Source organism: Harpegnathos saltator, unplaced genomic scaffold, assembly GCF_003227715.2.
Source record: "Harpegnathos saltator strain DR-91 unplaced genomic scaffold, Hsal_v8.6 scaffold202, whole genome shotgun sequence".
Classification (NCBI taxonomy): domain Eukaryota; kingdom Metazoa; phylum Arthropoda; class Insecta; order Hymenoptera; family Formicidae; genus Harpegnathos; species Harpegnathos saltator.
Window position 1 is genome coordinate 1810092 of NW_020229987.1, and position 26174 is coordinate 1836265.

The window sequence follows — 26174 nt, forward strand, 5'->3', positions numbered from 1 at the left end:
TTGGAGCAGCGTCACCATAAACTTCAACAAGCATTCGATGGGCTTCAGCTGCACTTTTCTTCCAATTAAAGCAGAAAATTAAAACCTCCCGCAAATGCTGCTTGGTGCTAACACAAAATTCGACATTTTCAACACTGTAAAAAGCAAGGTTTTTGTATGAAACTCAAAGCGATATAAACTGAATATTATTGTCTAACCTCTCTGAAACCGCCAAAATCGGCAGTCACTATGAACCATTCATAACAGCCGAAGCCATCTTTTGAAAACGGACCGAACTAATTTGTACACCCAATATTAAATTTTATTTTTCAAGAATGCTTAATGCACTTTGTAGTCGGAATTTCCGATGTACAAAGAAATTACATATTTTTCGAATTAGTTCTTTTAACACACGTCAAACGATTCATTAGTTGAATTTATGCTTGATGTTCTAATAGGTGCAACTTTTAAAGCAACCTCATACGCTACATAAGGAAGAAATTTTACAACTATAGTTATCCGTAGTCAATTGTATCGTAATGTCCATTTATTTTCACGTTCATTATAAATAAAATACTCACACACGCATTCATTCTCGTGACAAATTCATTAATGTCCATGATGTTTCATTTTACGCGAGCAGTGACGATTTGCGACGGTGTGTGATTGTATAATATATATTATTACATTTTATAATGCTTATATTAAAAAATATAACAATATATAATATTTTGGTGCCTGATAAAATTGGAAAATTGGAATAAAAAAGACATGTTTAGCTGATAGAACGTGCTCTCCTTTTCGCTTCATTATTCTTAAGTAATTCTCTACTTCATCTCGCATTCTGCATTTTTTTCCTAAGTGCAATTACTTGCAATGGACTTCCTGAGGAAGATGTTAAGTTGTTGATAGGGAAATCTATATTAGCACTAGTAACACCGCGCATTAGCAATGTGCGATGCGCTAACTCTATTGCCTTGAAATTTATTGTTTATTCTTACAGACTCCTTGGAATACCTCGTATTTTTGCCCTAAAATTCAAACACAGGAGTTTTGATTAAAAAATAAAAGTAAGTAAAGACGAAGTAGAATATATGATAACACCTTCGGGCAGTGCGATTTTTCAAGTAACGAGGCGATAATAATGATATTAAATTTGCTCAATTCATGCTATTCAAATACAGTTTCAGGTAGTTCCAAGTTCCTAAAGGCATTATCCGAACTGTCATCGTTAGGACATCTCGATGATGTCTGCGACATTCTGTGTTCTACGCGACTCCACGAGTCATATTTTCATGCACCTTTGTTATTTCTCACTGGCTTTATGTTGCTGGCATTACCGCTAATAAACACACCGACCATTGACGTAAATATCGTAGCGATCAACGTGACAGTCAATGTGTTGCTGAATATTGAGCGATAATTGTATTTACAGTAGCGTCTTATACGATATATATTATCCTATTCCTGGTACAATTCTCTATCCCGTATAATTATGTACTTAATCATACTTCTAAATAGCGCGGAATCCCAAAAGAAGTTTCCCAGGCGGTCGAGGGATTCCTGAAACTCTCTTTTGGATCTTCGGATTCCGCTCGCAGAGATCTGGCAGTTTCAACTAATCGAACGAAATCTACGTTTCTGTTCGGATAAATAACTATGTCGCGGGAACTGTACTCGATCGACTGGTTGAGGCACCGTCCAGAGAGTACCAGCAATGTAAGACATTATATAGGTCTGTAAGACCAGTGCGAAATTAATGTTACGTTTACGGAAAACGTATGCGCGCATATGACCGGACGCGAAGCGTTGGCGTATCTGCTCTTAATGATACGTTTAGATAATACGTCGTTATGATATAATTATTTGTCGTGTTGATTTGTCGATGTTGACCTAGCCTTGTATCTCACTCACTCGCACAGTTATTCATTTATTCGCCCGTACACGCGCTCTTTCTCTTTTTCCTTTTTCTCTCTCGCTCTTTCGTACGCTCGTTCGCTCGGTAAGGCGCACTCGTTGAGATGAGACTCCGTCGAGGTCGAAGTATCAAAATCTTAAAGGTCTCGAAGGTCGCGCCCGTCGCGTCATAAAGTTCGAGCTCGACGTCGTTATCGACGCTCCGCTGGAGATCGAGGGCCGAGATACGATGAGACGTGGAGAAGTGATAACGCTGATATCGCCGTTGATTGCCGGACAAGCTTATGCCTTGACGGCCTTCATGAGGAGATCGGTGCTGAGAGACTTGGGCCTCTCGATGGGCAATCCTAGGGCGCGGTCCCACACCAGAGAAGCGAGCACACCTAACGCGCGGGATACTCCGAACAGGACCGTGTAGTAGTTCATCTCCTTCATGCCGTAGTACTGCAGTAACACGCCCGAGTGCGCGTCCACGTTCGGCCACGGGTTCTTCACCTTGCCGGTCTCCAGAAGTACAGGCGGTACTACCTTGTACACTTGCGCTACCAACTGCGAGAGAGTGAAGTGGCATTGGTTAAGAATCAGGTTTCGATCAAGTGCGGATATTATCAAGTGTCAATATTAGACCAGAGGATTACAATCAACTTATCTTAATTTACTTTCGCTTTTTGCTCGCTCGAAACGATCTCAGAAACGCGACTCACCTTGAACAACGGATCGTCCGGCAGGTGCTTGAGCGCGAACTCCCTCTGACACGTGTACCTGGGGTCGGTCTTCCTGAGGACGGCGTGTCCGTAACCGGGCACCACCTGACCGCTCTTCAGCGTGTTCCAGATAAACTCCTTGAGCTTCTCGTCGCTAGGGCTGTCGCCCACCTGGCTGCGCAGTTTCTCCAGCCAGACCAACACTTCCTGATTCGCCAAGCCGTGCAGAGGTCCGGCCAAGCCGTTCATACCAGCGGCGAAGGATAGGTAAGGATCCGACAGGGCGGATCCCACCAAATGGGTAGTGTGCGCAGACACGTTGCCGCCCTCGTGGTCTGAATGTATGGTGAGGTACAGGCGCATCAGCTCGATGAACTGCGGTTTGTCGTAACCGAGCATGTTGGCGAAATTCCAAGACCAGTCCTTGCCGGCGTCGACCGAGCCCAAGCCTTTACCGCCCTTGTAGATGTTGCGGTAGATGGTGGCCGCGACCACCGGCAGCTTGGCGATCAGGTTCATCGAGTCATCGTACACGCTCTCCCAGTACTTGCTCTTGTGCACGCCCTTGCTGTACGCTCGCACGAACTCGCTGTCGCTGTTCAGCAGGGTGATCGCAGCGGAGAATTGCGTCATCGGGTGCAGGCTCTTGGGGAAGTTGTTGAGCGCCTTCACCACGTGCTCGGGTAGCGAGCTCCTGGACGCCCACTCCTGCGAGATGGCCTTCACCTGTGCGTCGGTCGGCACGTCGCCGGTGATCAGCAGCCAGAAGAGACCCTCCGGCAGCGGCTCCGCGCCGCCAGGCGCCTTCGGCAGCAGCTTCTGGCACTCGGGGATGGACTTGCCGCGGAAACGGATACCCTCCTCCGGGTCGAGCACCGAGGGTTCCCACACGAGGCCTTTGATTCCGCGCATGCCGCCGTACATCTGCGAAAATTGAAGCGTGTTGAGATGGTTGAACGCCGAAAAACGCTTGCTCGAATTAATTTTCTCTCGCTCAACAATAGTCGATTTTCTCGAATTCAACCTCTTCAACGAGCAACAGATACTCGCTTGTCAGCGAGTCCAAATTTCTCAATGAGTTTATCTTAGGATATTGTTCGATTATTAGTATTGGTATGAATATCACATATAATAACTGAGTATCTAGTTTGCGTATTTTTTGCAGACAGGGACATAAATTACAATGTTGTTAGTGTTGGTGAACTACGATTAGATCGGCGATCATCAACTGCGCAGTATTGGTGGAGCAACGAGCAAGAGCTTTACGTGGATAAGATTATCATACGCGAGACGACTCGCTGGATGACGATTAATCGAGTAATCAACATATGCAGCTGATAATTGAGGTATAAAAATACGCCATTTTTGGATACAAAAAACTCGTGTGTCCCGATAGGAACTGTCACATCGCGTGGTTATCGCGATCACATAGGGGGAAAAATTAACTGATTTTTAAAAAATATTTTTGATCGCTACACATCGCTACTATTAAAAAAATTGGTTTGAAATTTAAAATTCATGAATGATCTTTAAATTTATCGAATGATCTTTTACTTACTATTTTGAACATTATAAATGAAATTTGATATTTTTATATAATAAATATTTACTTATATATTTATAAGATATTTAAAAAACAGTGATGATAATTAATAAAATAATTAATGATCTTTATAAATAATAGTTGATGTTTTAGAATAAAAAATGAAATTTATATATTAAAAGTGATATTTTTTAAATTGTAGGTGATCATTAATAACCATGGTAAACTAAAGGTTAATTTATTATTAATTTTATATTAATAAACATACATCCAAGAATAAAACTTACCTTTTTTTTACTACGATAAATATATTTCGCTAGTATTGAACTCACGATAAAGATAAGTATGGATTAGTTTTCATTAAATTACATTCGTTGGTTATGAAAACGCACGAATACGCCTATCCGCCAACATTGTAAACCTCAAAATGAAGCACTGATTCTCTAATTTAAAAAATTTATATGAAATAGCAGCACGTTATACCCCGAATCCGTATATTTTATAATGATCAAATTTCATTTTTTAAAGATCACAATTATAAATGGCAAATTTAATATTATAAAGATCAATTACTTTTTTTATAAAGATCAAACATGTTTTTTTAAAGGTCACTTATAATATTTTTAAAAGATCATTAATATATTTTTAAGATCAAAACTAATTTTTAAAACATTTTAAATGAATATTAAAATATCAAATAATAATTTTTAAAAGATCTATTTCTATTTTTCTAAATATCGGTTAAATGCATGCCGATCACATAATAGGCACGCGGTCCAGCAATCATTCTGCAGCCCGTTTGTTGGGCCTTATCGTCAGAGTAGCTCTCAAAAACACAGTAAGCTAAAGGTCTTTCCTCATTTTATTAGTCAACGACTGCCCTTGGGGAGAATTTGCTAGTCTTACCGACTTCATGAAATTTCGCGTTCACTACGTGGTTAACTGTGACAACTATGAAAATACGTCTATAATGTACGTGATAATAAACAGAGTTGTAATTGAAAAGAGCGACGCGCAGTATTTTTAGCAAAATAAAACAATTGCAAAAATAAAACGATCAAAATATAAAACCAATTCAGAATTCAGAGGAAGGATAGTGAATTCAATTGCTTTATCGCGTAGCGCTGGGAATAAAAGGACTCTGGATTATTATTGATCTTGAAGGAGACACTATGATAGAACGCTTACCATGTCTACGGTGACTTCGCCGACTTTCGTGGAGCCATGATCCTTACGGAAGGCTTTGACACGTTCCTGCTCTCTCGGGATCTTGTCGGACAGAATCTTCTTGAGATCCGTTGACGCATCAGTCAGTTGGCGTGTGAACACCGCCGATGTTATTTTCTGCAAAAAAGAAAAAGGGGTAAAATTGATGATTATAGAGCCTCTGGACGATTTTTGTAATTATTACTATCTTTGCTATAATTGCAAGTTAAATTCTACAGAATTTCTATAATGTTTTCCGTATCAGTTGTGTGTTTGATAAATTTATGGTAATTTGATAAATTGCTCTTTTTTAATACACGATGCAAATTTCGGTCTCCAAAAGAATTTCTTATCTAATTAAATTGTTTCCTGAATTGTCGATTTTTGTCAATCTTGAGCTTTGGTGAAAACTTGATATGCGCGTCGTGCGAAGAATTATGACGGCGAGGAGCACGCGTGCGTTACGTAAAAAGAACAAACCATTAACAATCGTATTGACGACGGTGCACACGCAAGTGTTCATTGGGCTCTCGCGCGACGATAAATTGCTGATTTCGTAACTCAAATGATAGGACACACCAGACTTCTAAAAATAGGCAGACTTCTCTCCTTCTCTCCCACGAGCCGCTGTGTAATTCGCAAAATTGTCGAAAATAATTCGTTTGTCGAAATAATCCGTAGTAATAAAGGAGGGAAGCGCCACGGAGGAAATCGGTCTGTTGAATTGTTATGAAATAATCCGAGAGAAAGAAAGAGCACGATGATTAAGTTACGCGATAAAAAATAAAATTAATAAAGCGGTTTTCTCCGCTCAAGCGCGTAATCGTCTCTTTGTGGTGCGAAATGGTGCGAAAAATCTGAAATCACTTTTCATCTCGATACGTATTATCGAACGTCATGAGAACTTGGATAAGAGCGCACGAGGTCGCCCGAAGTCTCGCGTTTGAGGTCATTATCGACAACATGCCGCTCGCGGAAACGCGCATTAGCAACGAGGACTAACCCCGCGCGGTTATTTTATCACCTAAAAAAAAATATTCTATTTGTAAAGTGATTTTTCCTATAGTCTCATATTCTAAGCGAAGCTTTTTATAGGGAAAAGATTCCTCTTTCGATGAAGCGATTAAAGTGAACCAATCATTTCCAGTTTATTAGATATGATTCTATTTCCCTCTTATTTCAAGAGGATTTCCTCTTGTATCAATTAATTCTCCTCTTATATGAAGAGGAATATGTTGATTTGAATGTCCGCTTATTTTGTTTAATCATGCTATACCTCCAGACATGAATGAAAAAATAACCGTAGGTTCGTGGGTCAGGATATTTGGAACGCTTTGTAAAAAAGGTATGTGTGTTGCTGTAACATATAACGAAGATAATTTATCGGTATTTATGCATAAAAGGGACGTCCTCCCCGATTTAATTTATTTTTACAATAAATATGTTGTTGAGGGAGTCTTTCTGAGTCGTTTCATATACATATATAAGGGTCGGACGCAAATAGCTTCGGAGATATAGGTTGAAAAAGGATAGAAATTCGTGTAGTTTCATTATTCTTCACGTTCCGAAAACTGTACGATGAGACGGTCTCTAAGTGAATGCTGAATGTTCTTCGTCGAAAATATATGAAGAAATTCAAACATAAACAAACCAATAGAGTCATTTTGAAAACATAAACAAACAGACCCCTCCACCAGTACCCTCCCTTGACGGATGAAACTCGCTTCATATGGAAAGTCGTATTGTTCTGTGTCACATGAGTGCGATTTTCCACGTGACGCAAGTTCGACCAGACGAGACCCTTCGGTGTGTGTGTATGTTTCGGTGATTTATTACTTTAAATGAATTTTCATATTTACTACCTTCATCGTTTCTCAGCTTATATTTCCGAAGCTATTTGCGTCCGACCCTTATATATATACAGGGTGATTCAAAACAACCTTCCATTATTAAAAGTATAAAATCCTGATGAAATTCTGAAACAACTTTTCCTCTTGCAAAATTTTGGCAAAAGCTTAGATTTTAAATTATTAACAAAAATAGTAGACCTATTGCGGGTCGGGTACGGGAGGTAGACAGGTGCGGCGCAACTCACCGTCAGACGTGGGCGCTAACGCGGAGCAATCCCCGCAGCAATCAGCTGATCACACTACACATGTTATACACTAGCTACGTTCCAATATTCATTGCCAGCATAAAAATCTGTATTTTGTATCTGTAACGTGGTGCGACGGATGTCTTGCTCGGTTGGGGTACAGCTCGGCGTATCTTCGAGCAGCAGCGGCGACCTGGCCGTGACAGGCTCCGAGTGTCAATAACATGTCATAATATTCTTCGTTCGTGTATGCTGCCATATCGTCTTGACGTTAACGCTTCCAATAATCGCAGGATTATTGATTAACGCATCGATTGTTTCAACGCGTTTATACGATCGTCGCGGGATGTCCATTGGTCCATCCCCCACCACGCACGACTGCCGCTTCGCATTGGTCGTGCAATGAATACGAGTGAATGAGTGAGAAAGAGACAGAAAGACTCGGAGAGACCGAGAACGTGCTTACATGTGTGTGCGCGTACAATCCTGGCTGTTTTCCAAAATTTTTGCCAGTTATAACAATCACCTAACGTCACAGAAAATACAGATTTTTATGCTGGCAATGAATATTGGAACGTAGCTAGTGTATAACATGTGTAGTGTGATCAGCTGATTGCTGCGGGGATTCCTCCGCGTTAGCGCCCACGTCTGACGGTGAGTTGCGCCGCACCTGTCTACCTCCCGTACCCGACCCGCAATAGGTCTACTATTTTTGTTAATAATTTAAAATCTAAGCTTTTGCCAAAATTTTGCAAGAGGAAAAGTTGTTTTAGAATTTTATCAGGATTTTATACTTTTAATAATGGAAGGTTGTTTTGAATCACCCTGTATATATATATATATATGAAACGACTCAGAAAGACTCCCCCAACAACATATTTAAAAATAAATTAAATCGGGGAGAAGGCTCCTTTTATGCATAAATATCAATTTATCTACATTTAGTCAAATACAGTTTATAATCTATTGCAAGAAGTTGAATAATATATTCTTTCCTTTAACTATGTATCATACAATTGGTTATGATGAACATCTTTGTAGCTATGAAGTCCATAACAAAACTATGATTGGAAATTTATTTGTTATGATTATCTTATTTCATTTGTACCTACCCATTGTAGAACTGGAGCCAGAAGGACATCTATATATATATACAGGGTGATCCGAAATTCCCGCATTCGGAGTACAGGACATGATATTTTATGCTAAAACAAACAACTTTTTCCTTCAGCAAAATTGCGTCCGACAAGTAGTTTTTGCAGAAGAACGTGTTAAAGTTAACGAATAAGTGCTCTTATTTATGTAGCGCGCTCAGAGCCGGCTCACGCACCTCACTCGCGTATATCTAGTCAGTAAGTATTCTAGTATTCATAAGTATTAATATCTTTGAAGACGCTTATACGGCTCTGTTGTGATTAGTTGACGACATCTTAAGATTGTACTTAAGACAATTTTAAATAATAAGAATCAACTATAAACAATACCGGGATTTCACAATTCGCAAAGCATATTACTATTTACATTTGTTTTTATTTTCAGATGATATTGTAGACTCAGACAATTTTTTATTCATTTATTACGTAAGAAATAAAGGCAGTACTTATTTTATTAACTTTTCATTATTTAAGCAATACAATATGGAAGAAAGTCAAATCCCGCTATTGTTCATAGTTGATTCTTATTATTTAAGATTGTCTTAAATACAGTTTTAAGATGTCGTAAACTAATCACAACAGAGCCGTATGAGCGCCTTAAAAGGCATTACTTATGAATCTTACTAATTAATCACTGATTAGGTACACGCGAGTGAGGGGCGCGCGCCGGCCCTGAGCGCCACATAGGCAAGAGCACTTATTCGTTAACTTTAACACATTCTTCTATAAAAACTACTTGTCGGGCGCAATTTTACTAAAAGAAAAAGTTGTTTATTTCAACATAAAGTATCATGTCCTGTACTCCGAATGCGGGAATTTCGGATCACCCTGTATATATATTACTTTTCGCTGTACATTACAATAATTTTTTCAAAATATTTAGTATAACCAGTAAGAATAAAGTACAGTAAAAATAAATAATAATCCTCTTAAAAAAAGATTAAATAATTTGTGTATAAGAGGAAATTTATATTAAAATCAATAAGATTTGCATTATACATATAACATGTAATCCCTCTAATTTTAAGAATAATGTGTTTATTATATTTTTCTTTTAATCTCAGAGAAATCCTCTTGAAATCATATATAAGAATAAAATCCTCTAAAATTTAGATGATTCCTCTTGTTCTGCAATTACTTTTTTTGGGGTGATTCTCCAAAGGATAATCGTTGTCATTTTCGATACGATAGGAGACTTCAATTTAGAGACACTTACGTGAAGTTTTTACTTGCAATCGCGAAGTTGACACGTTCAAATTTGAGAAGATAGCGGCTTTGCGAGTAACTTTAGGAGCAATTAGCACGACTATAAAAGAACAGCAATATGCGTAATGCGTAACGATAATAAGAATTATAACATAACGAGACAATGATTATAGTGGTATATATGTAATGACAATGATAATGTTAGTTACAACAATTAAGCCGACGGATGAAAACGTCGATAAAAATAACAAGAGAAACCGTAAAACTTATAAATTTCTCGACGAGGGACGGTAACAAACAAATTGCCGCGTAATCGAAAACGCGGGAGCACGTGCACGAGCACTGGCGGTGCTCGTGACTGCGATTCCGGCATATTCGCCAGATACCGAGCGATCGGATGTGATTCTCTCTCTCTTTTTTCTTATCGTTCTTCTCTGTTTTAATAAAACGAGAACGTCGCGTGATGCGTTCCTTGCGGAACGTTTTATCCGGATTACGTCGCGTCGATTACGATGTAATTTCTGACGAGGCAACTTCTCCGCGGTACTTTTTCGCGACAAGACGACAGAAGACGTCTTGTGATTAGCAGCATATTAGTTTTGACTTCCACACGCGCGTGATAGCGTCGCGAACATTTGCATGTATATTCCGTGATAATGCTAAGTTAATCGGGTCGAGTCGAAGTCCGGAAAGTGGAGGAAACGACGTTGACGGGTAACGTCGTCAGCGGATTGATTTCACCTTGCGGTTCGAACACTTTAATAATTTGAGCCGCTATTTTCGAACGAAATAGTTCTAATTAACAGTGAACAACGAACAGCGAAGCGTATACGCGCGCGATTTTAATCTCTCCGCGAGAGATGACACGGGGACTTTATTCGTGTCAACTTTTGTCCGTGCGGAATTCCCCAGTGTTTTCATCGCTTTTTCCCAGCTCTCCATTAAATGGAGAACATTCTCGTCATTGTAGGAGAGCGACTCCGCAAATTGGACTTTACACCTCCCTCCGGCCGTTTATCTCTGACGTTGTGAGACAGAAGTTGACTAATCAGTTTATTAATTAGCAATTACCCTTCGTCTGTCTTTCACTTCAGATATTGAATGATTTATTTATCGTTACCGTAAGCCGACTTCGTCTCTTAGAAAGAACTTCGTTTTTAACTGTCTAATTAACACAGTCGACAAATATTGATTATCGTTACGCCCATCTTGCCCGCAATATACTTCCAAAGTTCCAGACAAACACGAAAAACCTTGAATTCATATTAACACTCTTAATTGCTTAATTATCTGTTAACTCAATCGTCATTATCTAACATTTCTGAAATGATTACCTGAGAAAATAACTGCAGTTATTCAACGAGGTATGACACACGATAAGTTTGAAGATAAAGAACTAACACCCACACAAGGAGTAGAAGCGTGGCTCAAATACTCAAGATAAACAATGAGAATACCCTCGAATGTAACTTGCGTGAAACGCGCAAATCGTAATCGTATCGAAAGAAAGATAAAGGAAAGCTGCGTTAAACCCCGCAGAAAAACGAAGCAACCACGAGTGCATTTCATACACACCTTTCGATTCAAGGAGGACTCGGTTTAAAGATCCATTTCTTATCTCGCGTAATATTCTTCTTATCGTCTGCCTGATAACGCGCCCGTCCGCGCTATTTTTTACGCAAATGTGGTAGAGCACGATTGTGTAGTCGCCACGGCAAGACTGAACGCAAGGCTTGCATTTGAATATAATCTGCTGACCGTGACCCTTTCACAAAGCGCGCGAATCGCGCTTTCGATAATGTATCCTCTCGATCGGTCGATCGATCGATCGATCGAGACGGTCAACTATGAAGTTCGCGGCAAAATTGCAGCCTCGAACTCGAGGCAGCGGAGCTTCGAAAAAGGAGCGCCGAAGCGCGAAGAAAAATCCAGAAAAGTGGATTTAGGAAGCGCACACAATAAAAAAAGTAAATAAATAAAAATAGTTTGGCGTAAGTACGACTGTTTTAATGAAGCGAATTACTCTCGTAAGATTTAGGCAACGTCTGCGCTTCCCATTCCGCGATCGGTCACATTTGGCAAATAGCAAACACTGTTTACAGGCGAGACGCGAATCTAGCAAGCAAGCCAATGAAACTGCTAAAAATAAGAAGACTTTGACTGATCGTGAAATTCAGCGTGCACGATGCGAGCGTGAGAGAATCGATGCCAGGGCGTCGGAAATTCCACGTTGCTGCTCCTTCTGCTGCGAGCTCGACGTGAATCTCATTCTGAGTAATTCTTTCGACCGAGCGATAACTAGTGACTTCATATACGCACAAAAAAAGTATTCTATTTGTAAAGTGATTTTTCCCATAGTCTCATATTCTAAGCGAAGCCTTTTATACAAAAAGGATTCCTCTTTCGATAAAGCAATTAAAGTGAAGCATTCGTCGAAAATTTATTAGATATTATTATTATTATTATTTATTAGATATCAACTGTTTCCCTCTTATTTCAAAGAGGATTTCCTCTTATATCAATTAATTTTCCTCTTATTCTATCAAGAGAAATATGTTGATTGGAATGTCGGCTTCTTTTGTTCAGTCGTGCTCTACTTCCAGATATGAACGAAAAAATAACCATATGTTCGTGGGTCGGAATATTTGGAACGCTTTTTAAAAAAGGTATGTGTGTCACTGTAACATATAAAGAAAGACAATTCACCCATATTTGGTCACATACAGTTTATAATCTATTGCAAGAAGTGGAATAATATATTCTTCCTTTTAACTATGTTTCATGCAATTAGTTATGATGAACATCTTTATAGCTATAAAGTCCATAACAAAACTGATTAAAAATCTGCTTGTTATTATGATCTTATTTTATTCGTTCCTACTTATTGTAGAAATGGAGCCAAAAGTACGTCTATATACAGGGTGTATCTAAAAGTATGTTACAAATTTTAAGGGCGTATTCTAGAAGTCAAAATAAGAAAAGAAATAAGAGAAGAAAGAAGAAAAGAAACATGTGTTCAAAAATGCTTTCCCTCCGAGTTATAGCCCCCTAAAGTTGGGGGGAAAAAGATCGTCGAAATTTTGCACAGCGTAATAATTAATAATTAATAGTGACCTTCATTTTGATGTGGTTTTGACAATCTGGTCCAATTTTGAGGGAGAGATATGGAGGGGGATGCTAATTTTCAAATAGTCATATTCGATACGACGAAAAATAAAAGAATATGGCCATTTGAAAATTAACACCCCCTCTCCATATCTCCCCCACAAAATCGGACTAAATTGTCAAAACCACATAAAAATGAAGGTCACTATTAATTATTACGCTGTGGAAAATTTCGACGATCTTTCTCCCTCTAATTTTAGGGAGCTATAACTCGGAGGGAAGGCATTTTTAGACTCATGTTTATAGGAACTTTTTTTCTTATTTTGACTTTTAGAATACGCTCTTAAAATTTGTAACATACTTTTAGGCATACCCTGTATATATTACTTTTCGCTATATATACATTATAATAATTTTTTCGAATTAACCAATAAGAATAAAGTATAGTAAGAATAAATAGTAATCTTTTTAAGAAAAGATTAAATAATCTGTGTATAAGAGGAAATTTATATTAAAATCAATAAGATTTGCATTATGCATATAACGTATAATCCCTCTAACTTTTAAGAATAATGTATTTATAATATTTTCCTTTGAATCTTAGAGGAATTTTCTTGAGGCCGTATATAAGAATAAAATCCTCCAAAATTTAGATGATTCCGCTTGTTCTGAAATTATTTTTCTTTGGGTGCAGTAATGAAAATGTTATCATCCGTAATAATCTGTTGCTGCACTCGTCAGAACGGAGCATCTTGATCTCTCATCAGCGAAAATCGAAGATTTCTTGTCCGATCGAAGTCGGTGCACTCGAGTTATCGTTAGAGATTATCAGTTTGCAATTTTGCGATGAGAAAACAACTCTTATCGATCTATCTCGATTCAATGTCACCATTAAAGCTTGACTTTTAGACCGCAGATCCGGTCAATGGTAATTGGAAGGTCATGATCTTCGAGGGTCAATCATACCCGTGCCAGCAATTCGATTGACCCTTGCAGATACGCGGTTAACTTAATAAAATGTAGCGACGACTGTAGTCACTTCGGAAAAGTGACAGCTCGTTGGAAACAATTTAATGCCGGCACAAGAGTGTAACTTTGCAACGCTCGAGAGAATTTTTCGTTGCCTTTACATTTGCAAAAGAAATGTTTAGGAAGCCCCTCTTCCATCGAGGGCTCTACCTACTCTTTCAACGTCAGGATTATTAATATAATAACAACAAATATAAATATATAAATTTATTACCAATTATGTCACACGATAATTTTTTCCATTTGGTAGATTTTGTTTTATTTCTTACGTACATGCGTTATGTATAATTTTTCTTCGGCGATTATAAAGATCTCGCGAATCAATTCGCACTCGACGGCTCCTCGGTCGCGAAACGAGATTGCATTGTGCGAAATGCGAGTCGTGTCGCTTTACGTGGCACCGAACGCGAGATTAGTATCGGTTTAACCGCGAGCGATGGAATGTTATCGCAAGTATTTACCGCACGGGAGATCTGGAGATAGGTATTGTACGGAATGACGATTATAATTTTGCAATCGACCACATGTATCTTTCGACATGTGTAAATTCTCCACGTAGTTCGCAGCCCGGAAGCTAGCCGATAAGAGTTTCTGTGCTCGCCGCACAAGCACATCGACATTATGTGCACATGTGGCAAACGAAACACACGGCGCGCGTCCTTGCGTCGTCATCGACACGTGGCAAAAACGTAATTCCGTCCGTACGAAAACCAGCCGCCTCTTCCTCCTCGCGTATGCTGTACCTCAATCAACGCACATTAAAAATGGCGTTACATAACTCTCAACAACTCGAAATCCCGACGATAGATCGTCTCATTAGATTTCCAAAAGAAAAAGAGAGACAGGGATAGTGAAGGGGGAGAGACATCCCCGCGCGATTTCATCGGCGAAAGGATTTCATGAAAACGGTACGTATGTCGCAAGCGTCCTGCGTCACGAGATGTCCTGGTCGACTTCACGGTCTCAGGATCTGACGACGAGGTCACGTTGTGTCATGTTATATATTTCTGAAAGCGCCACCTGAGCGTGACGCGGACGATGCGCGGCCAAACGTGATGAACATTTCTTTCGTCGTCTTTCCGCGTTGCGTCGATATGATCGATTGTAATCCGCGTAACTGACGATTAATTGCCGATAGTCAGTTGCGTCGGTGAACGTGCTGGTGTGTACCGACTTCCGATCGGTGGGCTCGTCTCGCCTCGGCAAACCAATCGCTCTCCCATATGTCGGCGATGCGCCGGCTCGCTTGACGTCATTTTATGGTACGCTACTTTACTTTGCACCGTGACTCGCATAATCGCGCCCGTGATTATCTTCTTTCGTGCGTATTATAACATTGCCGGCGATCGTAAAAGTACAATTGCTGCGCGACGAAAAGCGCGATCGTTGCAGTCTTCGCGGGACACGAGATCGAGATAACGTCATAAAACGTGATAAAGAATACATCTTTAGCGACACGCGTCATCGCGACGATTCCTGCACGAGGACAACAATTGTTTGCGTTTGAATTAGCGTATCGAAGAGGTGTAATCATAAAAAGAAATACAAGAACTCCAAGATCTAGCAAACCGTCGAAAAACACGTTTAGATCATCGCTGCGACTTGTTCGACTGCGAGCCGGTTCCGAGTGAGCGATTCTCTCCAGACTGAAAGTTTGTCAAAAGCGAAAATAAATAAGCGAATATTCGGCGTTTGTTAATGATTATTTGCGCGTCGATCATTAGAACGTCGTACTTCGCGCCGCATTCTGCATTCCTTTATATTTATATATATGGAAATTATATTGTACTGCTGCTTTATCACTGGACTTTGAGTACATAGGCGTGTCGGCGATTTGCAGACGATTCATGCGTTCATTGATTGTGCCGGCGACCGACATTGCAAAATATCGTACTTTTTCACTTTAATGTTTCCATTGCAAATGTTGCTAAAGCAGCATCCTGAGGTACGTAATCCGAATGGAATTGGAAATGTGGCAAACAGATGGCGATGAATTTTTGAGACCTGAGAAGGCCATGTTGTGTGACGAGTATTTTCGTCCCATCGGATGTATGAAACTGTAATCGAACATGCTAAATCCAGGGGATTCACACTCTACGGTTACGCCATTCTTTAGCCATAAAAAACCGTGCCGGGAACAAAAGTGGAGGCACCTAAAACCGGTTTATCGGCCAAGAAAGAGAGACCGTAGACCTTCGTCGAGCGTGAATATTTCCCTCCTTCGATCCGACACAAACGTCACGTTCACGTAATAGACATCTCCGCTTCTTCTCCTGCACCCACGAAGATATAAGAGAAGTTCTCTTCACCGCGACGAAAAGACAAATTAAACGGGAGGCAAACAGAACGGAGACAGAGCAGACGAAGGAAAGAAAAACGAACAAAGAGCGAAGAGTATAGCGAAAAAACACGAAATAAAATAAATCCTGTATTTTACACGATCCCGTGAAATATCGGCCGTACAATTCACCCAAAAAAAAATAATTTCAGAACAAGCGGAATTATCTAAATTTTAGAGGATTTTATACTTATATATGGTTTTAAAAGGATTCCTCTAAGATTACGAGGAAAATATAAACACTAGAGATGTGCGAACTATTCGAATTCGAATTAAATCGAATCGAATCTAGTGTAATTCGATTCGATTCGAATCCGAATCCCTATGATTCGAATCCGAATAATTCGAATAGGAATCAAATACATTATCGTTTGCATGCATCAGCTACAAAATGAGCCATCTGAGTCTGTATGTTTGAACCATTAACTTGTAATTAACTTAACTTATAATTAATAACTTAATTATAAATTACTTTAACTATTTAAATATATATTTTACTTTAAGATGATATTACAATATCAATATTCCCTTTCATATTAAAATCTTCCATCATTATTTGCATGTTTAATGGTCATGTTAAATTTTTTAATGATTCGATTCGATTTTATTCGATTTTATTCGAATTCGAGTGAAATTTCATAAATTCGATTCGATTCGAATTTAAAAAATGAGATTCGATTCGATTCGACATAAAAATTCTTGATTCGCACATCTCTAATAAACACATTATTCTTAAAGTTAGAGGGATTATATGTTATATGTATAATGCAAATCTTATTGATTTTAATATAAATTTCCTTTTATACACAGATTATTTAATCTTTTCTTGAGAGAAGAATTTTCTTTATTCTTACTGTACTTCATTCTTACTGGTTATAATAATTATTTTGAAAAAATTATTATAACGGATAGCGAAAAGTAATATATATATAGATAGATGTACTCCATTTCTACAATAAGTAGACACGAATGAAATAAGATTATCATAACAAATAAATTCCCAATCAGTTTTGTTATAAATTTTATAATTACAAAGATGTTCATCATAACCAATTACATGAAATATAGTTAAAAGAAAGGATATATTATTCAACTTCTTCCAATAGATTATAAATTGTATTTGACGAAATATAGATAAATTATTTTCGTTATATGTTACAGCAACACACATATCTTTTCTGAAAAGCGTTCCAAATATTCTGACTCTTATGGTCGTTTTTTCATGTCTGGAAATAGAGCATGACTGAACAAAAGAAGCCGATATTCAAATCAACATATTCCTCTTCAAAATAAAAGGAAAGTTAATTGATATAAGAGGAAAACAGAATAATATCTAATAAATTTTAGATGAGTGCTTCACTTTAATCGCTTTGTCACAAGAGGAATCCTTTTTCTGTAAAATGGGAAAAATCATTTAAAAAATAGAATATTCCTTTTTGGATGTTAAGGAAAGAAGAACGAAAAAAGGGCAGAGAGTAGCGGAGAAACACAGGCAAAATGAAGCAATTGTTTCACACAATCCCGTAAAACATCGGCCGTGCAATTCATCTCGGGAAGTACAAAAGAAAGTTCTATACACGCCACGCACGATTATGGTCTCCGATCCACGGTCTTCCTATCACGTTCGTTCACAAGCGGTTTTTATCTTTTGTTCCTAGGATTCTAGCATTCTAGGTCGCACAATAGCGGTGCAATAAAAACTGTTACGCGGTGCAAGTTATCATACATTTCTGAGCGACTAATTATCTGCTTGTATTTAGCAAAACAATTTTTTTTCTTTGTGTACATGAAAATACGTATGATATAATCGAACGTTAAGTCGCACGCAAGAGCAATTGCAGGAGCGAAAACGTTCTCTTTTGATATGTCGACTTTTTTCAATATATAATCAGAAGAACTATCTTTCTGACATTGTGAGATCTCGAAGTATCGATAGCGATAATGGTTTTGACGTCACCGCGCGATGCTTTTCCTCTCAATGATAAAATCGAGGTTGAAGAGGCTCGCGAGGTTGGGAGTCGCCGACGTATTCGGCAGATTCTATTAATCGAGAATCTCATTTTTGTGAAAAGCACGATAATCTGTCGTACTCGCTTTGCAATCAGATCAACGAGCGTCACGGTTTCAATTAATTGTCAGCGAGTAGCGTGTGCGCCAGATGTGATAACACTCGCTCGTTATCGCCAATTACGTAACGACTCTGTGAAGGGTATTAGCTGGCACACACCCGCTGCACACACAATTGCCTAATTTTATCTCGCGCCATTTAATCGCTCGAATGACATTAAAGTGAGCAACAAGGAGAGCGCGCGTAGCGCCGCTTCTCGTCCCGATAAAATTTCTATTGAGACTAACTGCTCCGTTACCGACTCGTTAGAATTCTCTTATTCGATCATACGACCGCGGTTCTCTCTCCTATTCTTTATTTCCCCCGTCTCTCACTTGATAGTCGCAACGACTATAAAGATAAAACTCCCGTGAAAACAACGATTACGATGTTACGATATGTGAACTCTGCGGGAAGAGACTGAACCACCAGGTACTCCGGCGAGACAGAGAGTAACACAAACAGATTAAAACAAAAAGAGTAAGGCAACCTTCGGCCAGCTCGGTGCACATGTCCGGATACATCAAAAAGGAATGTCACCCAGAAAAAAAGAGACGCACGCAGAGTGTATTATAAGATACATGCAAGAGCATATGAGTCAATATTTAATGATATTCTTAATAACCGAGATGCGATAACACCTTCCGCGTGTTTATCCGCCGCGATATCGGCCAGATATTTGCAGCACACTCAGTAGTACTCAGACGCTTTGCGAGGCTATGAAGACAGAAAAAACAACTCGCTCGAAAGAGTGCGTCGAGTAACACCGAGTCTTTGACGAATTAATAATCATCCCCGGCGAATCGGCGCGATTTGCTTACGAAGACCGCGTCCCGACGTATGTAATTTTAAAACCATGACATAACAGAGGTCGCTCGAAATAGCGCCGTTGCGTTAGTTCCGAATCTCGCTCGTTATAACGAGATATCGTTCGACGCCAGACGCAAAGTCAGGTAAAACCCTGAAGAGATTTTAGCGCGAATAACGATTCCAGAATGTCTCGAGACGTCTCGTCATGTTCGCGGCTTTTATCGTGAGGAACTCAGCTCTGGAGTCGCTTGGGAATTGTTAGGAGGTTGAATTAATTCTGTCATATCTTCTTATTCTTATTTTGTCAATTTTTTATCTTTATTTTAAAGGAATGGTTAAATTTATATCGACCAAAATATTTCCCGTCGTTTCCCGAAGCCTTTCCCATCTTTCTGGCAACCTAACGATTCCGCGACGATAGAACGATCTGTCTCTCGAAGCGATCAGACACCTATTTTTGCACATCTTCGTAATTATTGAAGTGTGTATCCGCCAAAGCGTGTTGCATCGCTCGGAATAGATGGTAATCAGATGGTGCTAGGTCTAGAGAGTACGCTGGGTGAGGAAGGATTTCCCATTTGAGCTCTAACAATGCTTGTTTAATGATTGAAGCAACATGTGGACAATTATCGTGCAAAAGAATCGCTTTGCGTTTATTGCTGGCTATCGCTAGCCAGCATCAATTCATCATTTAATTTGTTCAATTGTTCCGTTTTGGTATCGATGTTGACGGTTGTCCTGGACCAACCCATGAATTTTTCGCTTTGGATTATTAAAATAAGTCCACTTTTCATCTCCAGTTACAATTCGCTACGAAAAACTCTTTTTTTCTGTCTGGCAAGCAAAGACATGGCGATATTCAAACGATTTGCAATAGCACTTTCACTCAATTCATGTGGGACCCATTTGCCTTCCTTTTGAATTTTTCCCATGGCGTGTAGGCGCTTAAAAATTGTTGATTTATCAACGTTGAGTTGTTCAGCCAATTGTTTTTCCGTTTAGCGGTGTTTTCATTCAATAATGCTTGCAATTCAGAATCCTCGAATTTTTGGGGTTGACTGGCACGTTCTTCGTCACTCAAATCGAAATCATCACTTTTGAATCGTTGAAATCAAAATTTACAGTTGGAATACGAGCTTGATCACCATAAGTTGTAACAAGCATCTCATGAGCTTCAGTTGCCAATTTTTTCAAATCAAACAGAAAAGTAATGAATGCCGAAAATGCAATTTTGTATGATCCATTTTAGACACGTATAAACAATGCAACTATCAGTGACAATAGCGCGCAAACTGTCATATATCGTAGAGAAATGTCAAATCTTTCAGTACATTGCCAGATTTCAACATTCCTACTTTTTTTTATTATTAAAACAAAGAGTACAGATGGCGTTGGGAACTAGCCCATCTTGCCTGCGCTTATACAAACTTACTATCTAACATATGCTGACTTAAAGGGTTAAAAAAAATTTGCATTATTGCATTATTATTTAAAAGACTGTCCAAGGGATAAATCTAACATTCGTACTAACAATTAATTTGTTACTAAAGCCATCTGTTGCTAGCGACCAGAACTAATTCAACCTCGTAATACGAGCGCTTGAGACAGTTTTTCGACATCGTTCGACAGGAGAGATCTTACGAAATGCGCGACGATGGAACGGTGAAACTATGATGTTGACACCCGTGGTCGGATTGAGATGTCTAACAATAGACGACACGTTCGCGAGCCGGCCTGAGGAACGAAAGAATCGGCCCTGAAATAGTGCGTTACGCGATAGGACGACGTGTCTCGCAGTTGCATTAGGTAACAGGCGAAAAGAAACGTGTGTGTACACACGCGAGCAAGACAGTAAGTGCTCCGTCGCGTCGGTCGCCTTTGCCAAGAATCGTGACGCGAGAAATTCAGTCCCCGCGTAATCGACCCGTCGATTCCTCCTGTCAAGGAGCTTGCGTCTTGCAGGATCGCAAGACGCGATCCTGTACCAGCGATAGCTTCGCTGAAATGATTATTACACTGCACATTGATTATATATTATTATACTGCCATTTCACGATCGAGAAACGTCACTTGACACGGATGTGCGCAACCTTGTCGACCTTGACACATTGAATTGCACATTTAACCAGTCGCGAGGTTTCTTGAAATAATCGTTATAATAATCCAACGAGCAAATCGATCGCGCATTGCTCATACTCACTTCGGTGAGTATGTGTACGTCAAACTTATTATGAGACTCCGACTCATTAGCGACTTTTAGTCACTAGTATCGTGTCTGGATGTGACGTATCACATGGCATGACATAATACGAGCCGCGTGGCTCGTATTTATCGAGACACGTCCGAAAACGGTTGATTAATTAACCAAATAATCAACACGACGCACGCGAACATCCAGTTATGATATGAACGATTATCGAAATCACCAGTAAATTATAGCCTGATAAACATCGAAGTTTTTTCTCACACTCGACGGACTTGAGTGCGATTTGTAAATTCAGAACGCGAATTCAGAACCTGAATTTAAAAATTGTTTGAATTTCCAAGTATTATTAAAGAGTAACGAGGAAAATCTTACGGTTGAGATCAATTTGACAGAAAGGCCTCGCTATTTAAATAATTTGTTATTTAAATAATACCATTTAAATGGATACTTATCATTGAATATGGAGAAGGTTGAATATAAAATGTCATTTTTTGCATCTATTTGTAATATTTATTTTCACGAAACAACCGACGCATTTGTCGAAGAATCTGTCGCGGAATCCTTCCAATGCGCATTGCGCCTTCTAATTGAAAATCCCGACTAATGAGATCTTTCGGTCGACTCGGAAGGTCGGGGAGGATCGATCGATCGACTTGGTTTAATTGCGGGCCAGATTATATGTGTACCACGTGATCGTGGTCAGACTAGGTCGCGATCAATGTAGATTACGGGGCTGCAGGCGGATTTTCGACCTCGAAATCGACGCTAAAATTAGCACCACTTTACAAAACTGTTCAATGGGCATTCTGTGCCGGCAAAGAGGATCCTCGAGAGCATGCACGCCACGTGTGCAAGTCCTATGTTTGTATATGTGTGTGTATGTGTGTGTTCTTGTACTACATATATACACACACGCGCGCGCGTACGTGCGTTGTGTAATGTCTCGTCGATTTTATCCTCATTACGTGCACGAGGGAGAAAAGGAATTCGCAATTTCCAGGAAGTCGCGATCTCTATTCATGTCGTGAAAACTATAAAAAATCAAAGTTATTTCTGTGTCTTAAAAAATGGAATTTATCAGATGGTTTAATGATAAGCTTAATAGACGAGTGATAAATTTTTCATCGCGAATGATTCCTTCCATTTCCAAACTTTGTTTAATGAATTATTCGATGCATGACATATTTTTAAATAATTGCGAGGCATATTTTTAAATAACATGTTAATTGCTGTCGCTTTAAACGGGAATACGACTCGCGCGGCTTTGCTGGAGTACTGAACGAAATGAGATGGACGCCGCACAGAGTATCTTTTGTTCCGACACGTTGTGACATGCTCGAAAGAAGATCCAGTTTATACATTTCTCGTTTCGCAACAGTAATATATTATTTTCGTTGTAAATCATCATGAAAATTTCTGTTTCATATTGTTGTAGAATCTGTTCGATTTGTGACAATATTTGAATAATCAATGTAAATTTCAAAAGTCTGTACGATTACATTTCGTCCAACTCGTCAGCTGTAATAATGTTTATCGTCAGACTTACATATGTATAATATATTCTGTATAATATATATGTATAATATATTCTGTCGTAAATCACCATGGATATTTTTGTTTCACTTTGTTGTAGAATTCGCTCGATTTGTGGCAACACTTGGATAATCAATGTAAATTCCAAAAGTTTCTGCGGTTATATTTCGTTCGACTCGCCAGCTGTAATAATGTTTATCGTCAGATTTATATACATATGTAATATATTCTGTCGTAAACCATCATGGAAATTTTTGTTTCACATTGTTGTAGAATCTGCTCGATTTGTGGCAACACTTGGATAATCAATGTAAATTCCAAAAGTCTCTACAATTGCATTTTGTTCAACTTGCCAGCTGTAATAATGTTTATCGACTTGCTGAAATAGCGATTTGAGAATCTGATTTCTGACCGGATATTTCTCTTCAGATATTTCGTACATGCGCACGCGTGAATTTTGCAGAGTCACGCGGCGTAAGGCGCGAGCAGGTAAATACGCCCGTTATAATTTCGAAGCGGCATGCGTCGGTACACATATTGCATAATCGCGCGTGCAATTGATTTTCTTATGCCGCGCGAATCGCAAGATCCTTTGACTGTGCGGATTCGCGATCCCGATTATCTATTTCGCTCGTGGGAGGAGAGAGGGAAAGAGTGATTCAACACGTAAAGCAGCAACTCGCCGGTTCTCAAACGTCGTCGTGAAATTACACGTTGTGGTTAATTGAAGAGAAGGAAAAAAAGCCTGACGTCAGTGTTACGCGGCGAGTATATCGGCTAACGAGCTTAGAATTGGCCTTCTTTTTACATCATTTTCTTTTCACTCTCTATTAAAATGTAAATCGCGTAGTTCTGTTTTTTTCAATCTTTAAATCGACTGCAATTCTATGTTTTCGAGGCCAAACGTCAGCTGACAATTTGATATTCAGCTAGTAATAATAAAAAAGAAAAGATTAAAAGGCAATTCCGATGCTGAATAAATTTGCAGAATTTTACATTTAATATAATTATAAAATGCAAAATTTTTCTAGGGAGCAATTCTTATGCAATAAGCGTCGTGTCCTCTCTCTCTCTCTCTCTCTCTCTCTCTCTCTCTCTCTCTCTCTCTCTTTTCTCTCGCACGTTCCTTCGATTATCGTTAGTCAACTTGTGCGAATAGCCGGGTACTCGACGTTGTCTCGTTAAGATATTCATTACGTAAGCGTCATTGACGCTCATGTTAATTCTATGTTCTATGTTAATAAAAAAGAGCGGAACGTGTACCTCGCAGGTGAATCCTCACAATGCATAGCGCGCTTCAGATTCGAGCTGCTCGCCGTCACGCGGTTGCATGCAAATAATGCGAGATTACGGAGTCCAAACGCATGCCATTCGATAACTGGTTTTTGATAAGACAAATAGCGAAATATTCACGCCCCTGCATTTCGGCGTATTTTCACGAGGAGAGCGAGAGCGTCGTGACGTGAAACGTCACGCGTCCGCCGAGATCAATCGCGAATGCGAATAATTCAGAGATGATTTCCTCGCGGGATTCCCGGATCGATTCGATGCGGTGCACCACGTTGCACGCGACACAGGATGCACCGCCCGCGCCGGCCGGGGAGTCGCGAATCGATCGCGGGTCGAGTGCTCGTACGCTCGTCAACCCGAGATCCTTACATAATCCTTTTCACATCCACGTCCCGAAACTATCGATCCGGATATTAAACTTCCGCTCCCTCTTTTTCGAGCGGAGATCATCATTTCCTCCTTCTCGTCAACAAAGAAAGTCAAATATTTTTTTGTCGAGGCATCTGATATTTGAATTAAACTCCGGTTTTCTGAGACACCGTGTGTACAAGAGACTAAAATTCTTTTCACGAAAATTACAATACACGCGCGTACAACACGAAACATTTGTTAATTGTGACGTTCTTTCTCGTGTCTATTATCAGATCAACCTACGAAGACGCGTACAAACACATTATTAATAAATCTATAGTCCCTGTCGACATAATCGCGTCCTTGAAGAGAACCTCGTGTCTCTTTCTTCATTACAGAAACATTTGCACGCAACGAAAAATCTGTCAATGATGATTAACTTATCGCATTAACGATAATAATTATTTATTATCGGTGATAATCTAAATTCGCGCGAGATCACATAACAACACGCTACACAATCCACAGATCTACGAGACGTTATGTTATCTTGCTCTTGGTTTCAGTTTACGATTACAGTTTATTAACCATATAAGGAGAAAGATTGTTCTTTCTTCCGGTACTTGGAATTCCCTTCGAAATCTAAAATATTTCAAGTGACGTGTCACAATCTGCGTCATATGTTTTAGCACACAAACATATTCCTCCCGAAAAGTCGGCTTTATGATTCATCTAACGGTTCTACGATAAAGATTCTGCTCACCATGCTCATTTCACGACACTCACACAGGTTCGCAACCTGCGCGCCACACGCATATATGTGCACCGTCGATATTGTATGTGGTACACACGTACACATACCTTCAGCACCGTTTCACTCTTCGCTAAAAGCGGGATTCGCGTCTGGAAGGTGGCCGGAAAATTATCCTTGATCGCGATTCGATCGACAAATTTGGAAGTTTCCGCAGGTGCCTTCTCGCGAGAGAGAGCGGGCTTCGAGACGCGGCCGCCACGGCGGTCGATAGAACGTCGCGGTCGCCCGCGTTCGAACGAAGCCGCCCTGCGAATTTCGCGATTCTTTCTCCCTTTCGCTCGGAATATCGGAGCGGATGCCGGCGAATTGAACGAATCGGCCGATAACTTCGAAAGCGACGTGTGCGAAACGGCGCGCGAAACTCGCGAACCTCCGCGAGGGGTGGAAAAAAGCGCGTCCACTCACCTGCACTTCGAGGCAGCGTTTAGGGGTGAAGCGAAAGAGCGCCATTTTTGTCTTGCCTACTTGTTAAATCCTGCTTGCGCGGTGTTTCTCCCTCTAGTTTCTCCCTCGAACGACCGATTCGACTCGACTCGACTGACTACTGACCGACCGGCCACGCGGTACTCCGGCGCCTCGACTCGACTGATTTGGGCCGCGCTGCTTTCACTACTGTGCCACGGAACGCGCATGCGTCGTCTGCGCGCGCTTAGCTCAGGGACGACGGGCTGCGAAAATCCGGGTGCCCCTGGCGAGGTACAAATCTGCTTCTAACACCCTAACGTGCGGATCTGTTGAAACACAATTATTTCGTGGCAATGATATGCTAGATTTATTAATACATATC

The 26174-nt window shown here is 39.9% G+C and overlaps 1 protein-coding gene across 1 annotated transcript; it reads right to left on the minus strand.

Annotated features, from left to right (window-relative positions):
• Positions 1–508: 508 nt before the first annotated feature.
• On the minus strand, positions 509–25995 carry kdn (citrate synthase). Its single transcript, XM_011145753.3, has 4 exons — positions 25793–25995; positions 5332–5487; positions 2601–3524; positions 509–2445 (listed from the first exon to the last, which is right to left on the minus strand). Exons 1-4 carry the CDS (start codon positions 25835–25837, stop codon positions 2179–2181), a joined length of 1392 nt encoding a protein of 463 aa, XP_011144055.1. The 5' UTR covers positions 25838–25995; the 3' UTR covers positions 509–2178.
• Between the last annotated feature and the right edge of the window lie 179 nt (positions 25996–26174).